At 53.2% G+C, this 13,283-nt stretch overlaps 1 protein-coding gene across 1 annotated transcript; it reads left to right on the forward strand.

The window, feature by feature from the left end:
- Positions 1–10,174, forward strand: NT5DC4 (5'-nucleotidase domain containing 4). The gene is given in 17 exon segments (XM_027554454.1): positions 1–522; positions 629–746; positions 828–904; positions 984–1,226; positions 1,320–1,374; positions 1,717–1,810; positions 1,998–2,050; positions 3,403–3,740; positions 3,743–3,816; positions 4,064–4,130; positions 4,306–4,476; positions 4,899–4,950; positions 5,307–5,367; positions 6,625–6,735; positions 6,737–6,865; positions 8,160–8,237; positions 9,565–10,174. Coding segments are annotated over 17 exon segments (2,013 nt in total). The 5' UTR covers positions 1–380; the 3' UTR covers positions 9,715–10,174.
- The last annotated feature ends 3,109 nt before the right edge of the window (positions 10,175–13,283 follow it).

The following is a 13,283-nucleotide window of genomic DNA, read 5'->3' on the forward strand; positions in this document are numbered from 1 at the left end:
TGACATACCCCACACAACATAGCAGCCCCGGGACTGACTCCTTCAAGTACACAGAGATGATGACACTCAAAATACAGGCAAGCCCCTGCTCTCAAAAGGGAACATCCCCTTGTAGGTGGGCAGTGGCTGACCACATGGAAAACTGACTGTGTACGCTCAGTGGGGGGAGGGGCTCTCCCCCTCCCCCACCCCCAGACATGGTGCTTTGTGCTGCCCACCTGGGACAAACATAACATCTCTGAGCTTGGACACAGTGACCTCGATCAGGAAAGTGACACCCCCACTGATCAGGGCACATCCTTGTTCTTGGGGATGCCCCCAGCACACTCCCACGGTGAGAGGAGCCCTGCACACGCTGGCACTCGTGTTCAGATACGCACATGTGCTCAGACACACACAGGCCCAGGGAAGCCCTGGCCCTTGGAGTTTGGGGACATCCTCCCCTTTCCAGGATTTTTGTCAACTGCAGCCTGGTGATGGGGAAGATTGGCTGCGGCTTTGACATGGACTACACTCTGGCTGGTAGCGGAGAGGGGGAGGGATGGGGGGTGGGGGAGTGAGGAATTGGGGGCCAGGGGTGCCAGCTGGGGAATGGGCACCAACGGCCTTGGGTCTGCTCGGCCTGCAGTTTACAATTCCCCAGCTTATGAGACACTCGCCTTCAAGTTGCTGCTGGAGCGCCTGGTGTGCATAGGGTACCCGCACGAGATCCTGCGCTATACCTATGATCCCACCTTCCCCACCAGGTGAGCAGAGCCCAGAGGGTGGGATGCTGAGCCGAGTCCCGGCCCTGGCACCCCATTCACAGCCTCTGTGCCCTCACCCACGGGGCTGGTGTTCAACGTGCTCTACGGAAACCTGCTGAAGGTGGATGCCCACAGGAACATGCTGCTGGGCACCCATGGCTTATCCTCCCTCTCAGAGTAAGGCACTGGCTGGGGGGCAAGGATGGTGCAGGAAAGACGTTGGGGCTGAGGGGTGAGTCAAGCACACAGCAGGGGCTTGGCAGTGCCACCTGGAGAAAGAGGGACAGGAAGATGGGGAGAGGCGCGAAGGAGTGGCAGAGCCTGGCCGACCACTGGTGGGCGCTGTGGAGGAGGTGGCATCATGGCACAGTGCTCACTTCTTCCCCAGGGCGGAGGTCTGGGGCTTCTACCTCAGCAAGTTCATTCAGAGGGATGACCTGCAGCGGTTTCACAACCTCAACATGCTCTTCAACCTGCCTGGTGAGGGCTGATGGGGTGAGGGCTGATGGTGAGGTAGTCTCGGCTCTGGCCTGGATCCTTGGACCAGAGACTGACTGCTCTCCCCACCCCCAGAAACCTACCTGTATGCCTGCCTGGTAGACTTCTCTGGCTGCTCCCACTACATCAAGTGCATTCTGTGCCCCTCCCCTCGCCCCGCCCTGGGTGACCCAGCAGGATAGCGCTCCCCTTAGGGGCCAAGCCCTGAAATGGGGGCTCCAGCAAGAGGCAGCGGCTCCTCCTGAGGAACCCCTTCAACAAGGGCTTCAAGAACTCAGTGGGAAGGCCTTAGATGTGGGCGCCCTCAACTCTATAACTGATAGCCCCAAGGGATGACCCTCAGCACAGGGTGACACCCCTCCCAAGAGGGCTGGTGCCTGCTCACTGTGGATGGAAGGAGTCCTGCTGGTAGGGCTCCAGGGCGGTGGTCACCTCAGGGGCCCATATCAGCCTCCCTCTTGGCTTGACTCAGCTGTGACACAGGCTATCAGCACGGGAACCTCTTCATGTCCTTCTGAAGCCTCTTCCAGGATGTGATGGATGCCATGGATTATGTCCACCTTTTGGTGAATGTCCCAGGACCCCAGGCCACACCCAGGTCCCCAGACTCCATAAGGTTTCACTCTGCTTCCGGTTGAGGATGGTGGTCTGTGTTCCTCCATCTTGGATGTATGCATGTGCACGCATGCCTGTGTGCACATACACACATACACATATGAGCACGTGAACTCACAGCTCTGCTCCCTCCTGCAGGGCTGTCTCAAGGAGAAGACCTTGGAGGACTTAGAGAAATTCTGGAGAAGGATGTGAGTGGCCTTAGACTAGGGTCATGACTAAACCTTGTCCCCCCCTCTCCCAGGGCGGTGGGGCTGCTCCTCCTTTCCCTGGCTCTTTCTTCAAGATGTAGACAGAGCTCTGCACCCTGGCCTTGTTCCTTGCCTTCCTGCCTGACCTGGGGCCCCCTGCCCAGCCATGGGGCTGAAACCTGAGAACAGGCTCCCAGGGCAGCTCCGGGGAGGCCCCACTGCTGGAGGTGGCTCCTCTCTCTGCCCCAGGCATGAATCCTCGTCCTTCTGGACAAACTGAAGGAGGTGGGAAAAGTGTTCCTGGCCACCAACAGCAGCTACAACTACACAGATGTGAGTGTGTAAATGGAGGTGGGTGGAGGGGCGGAGCTCAGCCTCTGGGCCAGAGAACTTTCTTTTCTGGCTCTGGGGAAACTGAGGCCCTGCAGAAACAGTGGGGGTGAAACCCTCACTGCCTGGTTGGTATCTTGGGTTCCATTTCTTGGCCTTTTAAGGTCTCAGTGAAATGTTAGTCACTGTCTGTGTCTGACTCTTTGTGATCCCGTGGACTGTAGCCAGGCTTCTCTGTCCACAGGATTTCCCAGGCAAGAACACTGGAGTGGGTTGCCATTTCCTTCTCCAGGGGATCTTCCTGACCCAGAGATCAAACCTGCCTCTCCTGCACTGCAGGCAGATTCTTTACCCCGAGCCACCAGGGAAGCCTAGGGTCTCTGTGAAATTATCCATTTCCCCTCCATCTTGCTCCTGTGGTGCCCGGTGTGTCCTGTGGGCTGAGGGCCTTGGCTGCCCCTGGTCCAACCCAGCTAGGTGCCCTAACTCCTGCCTTGTCCTTGCCAGGCCATCATGACCTACCTGTTAGGTGCTGGTGAGGTGAGTGCCATGGGCCTGGCTGGTGGAGGCTGTGTCTAGGGCAGGGAGACCAGGCCACCTTGCTGCAGGTCCCTCCCATGTCCAGTTCTCTCCTCCAGGAGGAACCAAGGGTATGGGAAGGATCGTTTCACCTGAGTGGGCCCGTCGGAACCTCCCCAGTGGGTGCTGGAACTTCCCCAGTGGGTGGAGACTGGTGACTTCAGCCAGGCTATGGGAGGAGCCTGGAGGGGTGGAGAGACCTTGGAAAAGTGACTAGATATTTGGGGACGGGCTGGATGGGGCAGAAGCGGGTGAGGGAGGGGGTGAGAAGTGGCTTTGGCAGGCCTGGGGGCAGGGAGTGCGACATACCTTGTGGGGACCCAGCTGGCTAATGGGTAAGCAGGGCTCCAGCTTGGGGGTGGGGTGGGGAGGAACCTGTGCTCTCGTCCTGTGTCCCTGGGTCTCTGACTCTGTGCTATGAGGGACTCCAGGGGCTGACACAGCCCACTCGACATCCAACGCTGGCCTCTGCTAATAGCTTTGGAGCACTTCCTGCCAGCATGGCTGGGGATGTTGGATGGTCAGAGGCCCCGGTTCCTGAGCCTCGGGATGTCCCATCTAGCTGAGAGGCCAGGGCTGAGATGGGGAGCTGGCGAGTTTTCACCGGTCCAGAGCCAGGCATCCCGGTCAGGTGTGGGTGGGACAGCTGTGGGTGAGGACCTGGCTGAGAGCCTGAATCAGATTTTCCAGGCTGAGCGCGTGTGTTGGCATGTGCCTCTCCATGTGGCCCGCCACGTCTCGTCCTCCCACCTGCAGGCTGCAGCCAGGCCCTGGAGGTCTTATTTGATCTGATCGTGGTGGACACACAGAAGCCCCACTTCTTCGTGGAGGCCACAGTGCTGAGACAGGTCAACACAGTAATGCAGGGGTCGAGGCCTGTCCTCCGTGACCCATGGACTGCACTGTGGGGAGGGAGCCCGCCTCTCACGCTTGACCTGCCCTTGGTGGTGGCTGCTCTGCTGTCTGTCTGTCCCTGGAGGCAGGGATCCAGGGAGGGGACTCCTTCAGGGCCCTGTGGCCCCCTTCTCTCCTTACCCCATAGCTACTCCTGCTAGTCCCAACCCCCCACTGTCTCTGACCAGGGCACCCCTCTGCCCCCTCCAGGACACGGGCAAGCTCTGTGTTGGTACCTACACCAGCCCCCACCAGCACTGTGCTGTCTACTCTGGAGGTACCAGCTCCCCCTTCTCCCTCCCTCCCTCCCATTCCTCCTTAGCAACCCACCTTCAACTAGAAGCCCACATCCCAGGCCTGCCCACCAGGATGGGACTAGGAGCCCCTGTCCCCAGCCTGCTCGCTAGGACAGGAAGGACTGTGAGTGGGCCTGTCCTCCCCTGGTCCGGCAGGGTCATTGGATGTGGTATGTGAGCTGCTTGAGGTTCGGGGGAAGGACATCCTATACACTGGGGATCACATCTTTGGGGACATCCTCAAGTCCAAGAAGCCGCAGGGCTGGCGGACTTGTCTGGTGGTTCCTGAGCTGTCCTGGGAGCTGGGCATCTGGGCCCAAGAGAAGGGTGAGTTGTAGGGGGCAGACCAGCAGGGGGCACTGGCCAGTGATGCTAAAGCCTGCACCATGGTCATTATCTCCTCTCTCCCATGTGGGGTCAGTAGTGACCATGATCATACTGTCTGCTCTGTGGTTTATGAGAGTGGATCTATTTATTCATGAGGAAACAGAGACCCAGAGAGGTTAAGTGTCTTGCCCAAAGTCACACAGCCTGAAGGCATCTGTCCCACAGGGCTCTCCCTGCTCTGCCCTGGGCGGAGTCTCCCTCAATGTAAGGAGAGGGGCAAGGATGTTATGCACACAGCTGGGCCCAGGGCAGGGGAGTGGGGTTAGACTCCAGTGATCTTTCCACCCTGACCTCACCAGCTGAGCTAGGCCCAGGACAAAGGGCAGGGCTGTCATGCCCCCTGTCACCTGTCTGCTTTTCAGAGCGAATGGAGATGCTGAAGAGGCTGGATGTGCATCTAGCGGACCTGTACCAGTGAGAGCCCTGACCTGTGACCCCTACCCCAGGAGGGGAGCAGGATGGAGGGTGGTGGTCCATGTCCACACCTGGCAGCAGGGTCCACACCAGGTTGCTCAGGAAATCACGATCTGTTTCAGACTGGGCTTCCCTATTAAACTGGACTCTGACCCCCTTGAGATGCTCACACTGACCGCTAGGCCCTTCCTCCTGAACCACTGACCCTGTCACACGTGGGCACACACCCAGCTCAGCGCCCCCACTGGGTGCCCGCAGAGTGCCTCCCACCCCATGGCATCTGGGGAGGTTGTACCCGGAGACTCCGGGGCCCCCAGCTCCTCTCCTCCTGGGTCAAGTGGCCATTTTTGCACCAGGCACACAGATGGCAGCAGTTACGGCCTGCAACTCATCAACTCCACCAAGAGGGAGTTTCAGGTAAGAGCGGGGTGCTGAGGAGGAGGGGATGGGCCTGGCGGGGCGGTGGGTGAGGCATGTGACTCCAGGTTGCCTGCCTGGATTAGCTCTTTCCCAGGTCTCCAGAGCCCTATTATGACTCCCGCAGTCTCCAGGAGTGCCACTGGGCCTTGTTAGCCTGTGCCCTCTGCTGGCCCTCGTGCTGAATGACAGCCGTGTGCTCTTGAAGGCTTGAGGTCCTTCCATCTCCACCATTAACCTTGAGAACTGCCTGCCTCCTGCATTGGGTCCTCAAGTGACCGACTTCCTGGCTCATGTCTGGGGTCAGCCAGGCAAAGGGCCTGAGAAGACCCTTTGGATTTAGGGTGGATGGGCTGGTGTGTCTGGGTAAGGAAAGGACACGTTCCCTAGTGTCATTCCTGACCAGTCACCAGAGGTGGAAGAATCCCACAGGGGTTCAGGCCACTCGACCTTCCCAGGCCCAGTGGGGACCAATAGTGTAGGATCTTGGCTGAACCTCTTGTGGGGAATTCAGTGCTTTCATGCCATGTGATCTCCCACATCCCCTCGAGGGGGACTGGACAGGGATCGTCACCCTTATTTTATAGATGGGGGAACTGAGGCACAGAGAGGGTAACAAAGACATTCTTGGTCACTCTGGGAGTAATATTGGACCACTTTTCTTTAAAAAAAAATAAACTATTTGTTTGTTTTTGACCTGGGTCTTCACTGTTGTGCATGGACTTTCTCTAGTTGTGGCATGTGGGCTTCTTACTGTGGTGGCTTCTCTTGTCACGGAGCACAGGCTCAGTAGTTGTGGTGCACAGGCTTAGTTGTCCCCGAGGCACGTGGGACCTTCCTGGAGCAGGGATGGAGCCCGTGTCCCCTGCACTGGCAGGCAGATTTTTAACCACTGAACTACGAGGGAATGAATGCTTTTCTAGATTCTGAAAGCAGGGCCTGTAATGAGGTAGGGGCCTGCTAGTGGGGTGGGGCAGGAGTGGGCCTGGGTGTGTGGGTCTTACCAGAAAGTAAGTGACGCTGAGAGTGTAGAGCAGGCTGGTCGCTCTCCAGGACCAGGCAGGAAAACAGGGAGTGGGACCTGGGGCCAAGGAGAGAGAGCCGCCCCACCTCCCAAAGCCCGGGCTGGCTGAGCGCCATGGCAGCTCCTTCCTTCCCTGCGGTGGGCGAGGGCCTCAATGTCTTTAGGGGACTGTTTCCCAGGAGGGCAGAGCTGGGCCTGACCCTGGCAGACAGGCTTGCTTGTGGGTGATGCAGGTCCTGTGCGTGGGGGTGGGGGTGGGAATGGGATCTCGAATCAGTGAGCTGCCCCTCTGCCAGAGAGTCAGCCGGGAGCTGGACCTGTGCTACAGTGTGATGGGCAGCCTGGTTCCCGTGTGGTTTCCACCAGACACTCTTCTCCAGCCAGCTGATGCACTACGCCGACCTCTACACAGCCACCTATCTCAGTTTCCTGTACCGCCCACTCAGCTCGCTGTACCGGGCAGCTGGGGAGCTGGTATGTCCCCGCGGAACCTCCCTAGCATCCCTGAACCTCCATCTCAGAAGGACCCATGGATGCTTGACCCTGCCAAGAGCATTTGAGATCACCAGACCCCCTTCTCCCATCTCCAGGCACAAACGGGCCAAACCCTTGCAGATAACTGTCTCATAAAGAATGCTCTGGAGGGGTTATGATTCTACAGATAAGACGCCTCTGCTGGGAAGTTTTCCTCCTGCTCAATTTTAACTCCTGCTTTAAACTGAGACTGCATTATCTCCCTAGGACACATGATACCGCTTTCAAGGAGGAAGGCTGTGGTCCCCTTACCCTCAGTAATCGCAGTACAGTGATCGCAGGGAAAGTGGACCAAACAGCAGACTGCATAGTAAACACTCCAGCTGGTTTTCCTCTGGAAGACCTGGAATGCTTCTCAGTCAAGAGCAATGAGGTGAAGGCGACAGTGACGCCACAGGGTTCATGGAGGGCATGAGACTGACCAGTGCAGAGCTCCCCAGGGCATGCATGTCCCTCCTCCCAACGAGCGGTCATTATTTCCATCTTAGATGATGTACCGTCTGCAGTCAAGGATCTAGACTTGAAGCTAGTTCTCTGGGGTTCCGTGAACCCTATTTTTCTTGCCACTCTCAGCTGCCTTCCTGATAATTGAGAGCAGGAGAAACCATTTTATGTTTCTGGGCTGGGTGGTTTTTTTTTTCTTTTTTTTAATTGATTCTGCTTAATGCTTAATATAACTCAGCAAAGTAGGTTTTCTTCTCATTTTACCACTGGTGAACTGGAAGTGCAGAGAACCTAAATAACTTAGGTTCAGACTGCTGCTAGGTAGACTGCAGAGTCAGGATTTGAATCCAGGGCCACTTTGTCCACTGCGTCACACTGCCACACTGAGCTCTCACTGTGCAGCCTCGTCTCATCTCTGGGCTTTTAAATGAGCAGGCTGGAGGATTCCTGTAGGCAAAATGGGGGGTCTGAGGCATTATCGTGCAGTTAGACACCGTTGCTAAAGTAGAGACCAGACAGATGAAGAAACAGCATCGGGAGAGCCCAGGTGAAAGAGCTAAAGAAACCTGAACTTACCCAGCAGTGCTGCCTGGGATTTTTGAGGAAGTCCATCTGCCAGAAACTTCCTCCTCCTGCTGACCCTCTGGGCTCCCTTTTCTGTAGCATCACTGGGCAGGAAGCTGGCAGCTGTAGGCAGAGGATGGCGTTGGGGGTACTGATGTGTAACTGGGGACTCTGGAAGGCCTCAGCACTGCTGGAGCTCCTCCACCTCCGGTGTTGGTCCCTACAGGTGCCCCATGAGACAGCAGTGGAGCAAGAAAGGGCTGCTCTGGTTCCCGCCTTCAGCTTCTTCTCTTGCAGCCAGAGGGTGAGTTACTGGAAAGTGAGGGCTGCCAGCTGACTGGCCGGGGAGCTCAGAGACTTGGGGGCTCCTCTTGGGCTAGAGCAGGGGTCCCAGTGGAGCAGTATCAACCCGAGGGGTTATTTGGGAGGTCTGCGGGAGCTATTTTGTCTTCTAGTGCAATCATTCCTGAATATTCATGTAGGAATACATATTATTTTATTATACGTTGCTTTTCACTTCTTGTTTGTTATAGTTAAGGTATGATATTGATTGTTAAGATTATAGAGACAATCATATTGTCTATGAATCTCAATTCAGAATCAAGAAGAGCAAATGAAAATATTTATTTAATTGAAGTATAGTTGATTTGCAGTGTTGTGTTAGAAAGTATTTGGTTTTAAGACGAGGCAGGGGGTCTGAGAGGGCCAAGAATCACTGGCTCTCAGACTCACAGGTCCTGCTCGGCTGACTGAATGGGGTCCCATATCTCCCCACATCTCTTCTGGATCATTCCTCTGACAGATCCATCCTCATTCTGGGACAGGTGACAGGACACAGACTCTCCCTGGCCAGGCTTCCTCAGCAGGCGACTTTTATGGACACAAAGTGGAGGGGCTTCTTCTTCGCCCGCTCTGTGACTCTGCCCTCTGAGTGGAGACCCAAGCTTTCTTGAGTGGCAGGCTTGGCTCCTCACCAAGTTCTGCAGCCCCGAGCCCTGCAGGAGGGTTCCTGTTTCTACCCTGGCGTTCTTAGGGCTTGATTTTCAAAATGGCCATCTTATCGGTTCCCTTTAGTGTGGTGGCTCCAGGCTCAGTGTACATTCTTTCCATCAGTGTTTTTCACCAGGTGCCTCCCATATGCCTGACAAAGTAGAAACTGAATTATGAGCCACTTTACTCCTGCCCAGGAGAAGCTCAAAATTCAAGTACATCGATAACATTAAATGGCAAGGACCTAACAGAAGCAAAAGAAGAACTGAAGGTCTTAATGACCCAGATAACCATGATGGTATGGTCACTCACCTAGAGCCAGACATCCTGGAGTGTGGAGTCATGTGGGCCTCAGGAAGCATCACTACGAACAAAGCTAGTGGAGATAACGGAATTCCAACTGAGCTATTTCCAATCTTAAACCAGTGGTTTGCAACTATTTTTTCCCTCCCAACCCACCAGGGGACTAGACCCACTCCCCTCTGTAACTGTGGGTTCTCTGGGGATGTGTTGGTTACTCTATCCTCTCATCTCCATCCCAGCACAGACTAAGGCATTTGGACACATTTTCTACCCCTGGCTGGGAGTCACTGTGTGAACCTGGGAAGGTTCCATAACCAGCTTTCTTTGTTTCTTGTAAGGCTGAGGGCAAAGCGAGAAGGACCAGGAGGGCTGCATGGAGGCAGACTGAATCCAGGACATGGCTGGCATCACCATCCTCTTCTATGAGATATTTTTCAGATAACAGGACAAATATGGGAAAGAGAGAAAGCAACCATATTGAAATCTAAATGTAACAGATCTGGAGCCCAAGAGCCCCTCTTTTAGGGAGGAGGAAGGGGTCTTGTTCTCCCTGGCTGCTGGGCCATTTTTGTGTACTAAGTGGAACTATTTAACCCAGTTCCCCTGAGTGTATTTCTCATCCATTTTTATTTCTATCAATTTTTAAAAAAATAGTGTTTCTGTGCACTTTTGATTCTGTTACTAGTAACGACAATGGCCATCGATGACTTCATTAACTATTCTTTCCAGTCACTGTGAAAGACAGCGGGATAGTTTTTGAACTTGATGTATATACATGCATTAAAATCTATGAAAAGTCCTACTTGTGATTTTAAAGCTTGATTCTTCATTCTAGTTGGAGCTCCTCCATGGTGTTAAGCCCTTGCCCTTTACTGAATTTGAATTCACTTTTCTTGTTAATGGTATCATCTGGAGGCTTTTGTTGTTCAGGCTCTCAGTCGTGTCTGATTCTTTGCAACCCCATGGACTGCAGCATGCCAGGCCTCCCTGTCCTTCATTCTATCTCCTGGAGTTTGCTCCAATGCATGCCATCCAAACATCTCATTCTCTGTCACCTCGTTCTCCTCCTGCCCTCAGTGGAGGCTTAGAAGGAATAGATGTTTGAAATGAAAGCATGTGATCCAGTTCACTCGTTTTATTTTCTGTGGGTAAATAGGGGAAACATTTGGAATATCTGAGGATAAATAAGGGACAACAGGCCCTGTGCTCAGAGTTCACACTTTTTGACATCTCCTGTGCATTTCAGAAGCTTCCAGACCTTTCATTATTCTTCCTGTGTCGACTTTTGTGCCTCAGAGTCACCAGGGGCAAGTTTTCGAGGAAAGGACTAGGTACCCCTGACCTTGTGTCTTTATTTTTTAAAGAAACAGAAAGTATATTTTTAGCTGTTTTCAGTCTTTTAAAATATTTATTTGGCTGCACCTGGTCTTAGTTGCAGCGTGCAAACTCTTAGTTACGGCGTGTGGGATGGAACATGGGCCTCCTGCATCGAGAGTGCAGTCTTAGCCACTGGGCTCTCAGAAAAGTCCCTGGTCTTGTGTCTTTAAACACTAGACTCTTATTAAAGGCCTGCTGCTGCTGCTGCTGCTGCTGCTAAGTCGCTTCAGTCGTGTCCGACTCTGTGCGACCCCAGAGACAGCAGCGCAGCAGGCTCCCCCATCCCTGGGATTCTCCAGGCAAGAACACTGGAGTGGGTTGCCATTTCCTTCTCCAATGCATGAAAGTGAAAAGGCCTAGAGGATAGTATTTTACCAGCAAAACTGCTCAGACCCTAGGGTGCATGCTTTTCTTTGAAATCCAGTAGCATTATAAACGGAGAAGGCAATGGCACCCCACTCCAGTACTCTTGCCTGGAAAACTCCATGGATGGAGGAGCCTGGTAGGCTGCAGTCCATGGGGTCACTAGGAGTCGGACACGACTGAACGACTTCACTTTCACTTTTCACTTTCATGCATTGGAGAAGGAAATAGCAACCCACTCCAGTGTTCTTGCCTGGAGAATCCCAGGGACGGGGGAGCCTGGTGGGCTGCTGTCTCTGGGGTCGCACAGAGTCAGACACGAATGAAGCGATTTAGCAGCAGCAGCATTATAAAAAGTATTTTGTTAATACTACAAAAATGAACACTTAGAATTCCCTCCTAGGGCAGAGAGAATGCAGAAATGGCCTGGGGGATAAGCAGCCTGGCAGAAGATCCTTAAGGGGTCTGAGGAAGAGATGAGGCAGAGGGAGGGGAAAAGGCATGGGGAGGGGGAGGGGAGGGGGAAGGCAGACCCGAAGAAAGAAGAGGTGAAGGCCCCTTCCTGTGCTTCTCCTTCTATCTTACCTCTGCTCCTCCCTCAGGTCTCAGGGGCCTCCCACCTCCCTGATCCTCTTTCTCAGGATCATCATACTCTGACATTTGTGATGCTCTAACATGTGTCCCCACTAGACTTGTGGCTCCATGGGGACAGGTCATTTGGGTCACCATGGTATCTCTGTTGTCAAGTGTCCTGTTTTATTGCATGAGCCACGTAACCTGATTTATCATTACTCTGGGTCGGCATGTAGACTTGCAGGGAAAAGACTGGGGCTACAGATATATCATAAAGACAAGAGGAAGTGGGGAAAGGCTAGACAGCTTTGGATTAGAACTCTGCTCAACTCCTAGGAAGTCATCTGTATTTCTATCTGGGGGTTGTTCATTTGATGCAGTTTGTGTGTGTGTGTTAAAAAAAAAAAACACATTATGTCAGGACTTCCCTGGTGGTCCAGTGGTTGACTCCACCTTTCAATGGAGGGAGTGCAGGTTCAATCTCCGTTGGAGAACTAAGATCCCACATGTCATGCGGCAACTAAGCCCACGTGCTGAAACTAGGGTTGACATATATATGCTGCTGCTACTGCTGCTAAGTCGCTTCAGTCGTGTCTGACTCTGTGCGACCCCATAGATGGCAGCCCACCAGGCTCCTCCATCCATGGGATTTTCCAGGCAAGAGTACTCGAGTGGGTTGCCATTGCCTTATCCCATATATATGCTATCATGTGTAAATATTAATAGATAGCTAGTGGGAACCTACTGTATAGCAGAGGGAGCTCAGCTTGATGCTCTGTGATAACTCTGTGATGACCTAGAGGGGTGGGATGGGGTGGGGAGCATGAAGGAGGGAGGTCCCAGAAGAAGGGGATATATGTATATATATAGCTGATTCATGTTTTTGTACAGCAGAAACTAACAATATTGTAAAGCAGATATCAGTTCAGTTCAGTTCAGTTCAGTCGCTCAGTCGTGTCCGACTCTTTGAGACCCCATGAACTGCAGCACGCCAGGCCTCCCTGTCCATCACCAACTTCCCGAGTTCACCCAAACTCACATCCATTGAGTTGGTGATGTCATCCAGCCATCTCATCCTGTGTCGTTCTCTTCTCCTCCTGCCCTCAATCTTTCCCAGCATCAGGGTCTTTTCAAATATGTCAGCTCTTCGCATCAGGTAGCCAAAGTATTGGAGTTTCAGCTTCAACATCAGTCCTTCCAATGAACACCCAGGACTGATCTCCATTAGAATGGACTGGTTGGATCTCCTTGCAGTCCAAGGGACTCTCAAGAGTCTTCTCCAACACCACAGTTCAAAAGCATCAATTCTTCAGTGCTCAGCTTTCTTTATAGTCCAACTCTCACATCCATACATGACTAGTGGAAAAACCAAAGTTTTGACTAGACAGACCTTTGTTGACAAAGTAATGTCTCTGCTTTTTAGTATGCTGTCTAGGTTGGTCAGAACTTTCCTTCCAAGGAGTAAGCATCTTTTAATTTCATGGCTGCAATCATCATCTGCAGTGATTTTGGAGCCCCCCAAAATAAAGTCAGCCACTGTTTCCCCATCTATTTGCCATGAAGTGATGGGACCGGATGCCATGATCTTAGTTTTCTGAATGTTGAGCTTTAAGCCAACTTTTTTACTCTCTTCTTTCACTTTCATCAAGAGGCTTTTTAGTTCTTCACTTTCTGCCATAACGGTGGTGTCATCTGCATACCTAAGGTTATTGGTTTTTCTCCCAGCAATCTTGATTCCAGCTTG

The sequence above is a fragment of the Bos indicus x Bos taurus genome, chromosome 11, assembly GCF_003369695.1.
Source record: "Bos indicus x Bos taurus breed Angus x Brahman F1 hybrid chromosome 11, Bos_hybrid_MaternalHap_v2.0, whole genome shotgun sequence".
Taxonomy (NCBI): Eukaryota; Metazoa; Chordata; class Mammalia; order Artiodactyla; family Bovidae; genus Bos; species Bos indicus x Bos taurus.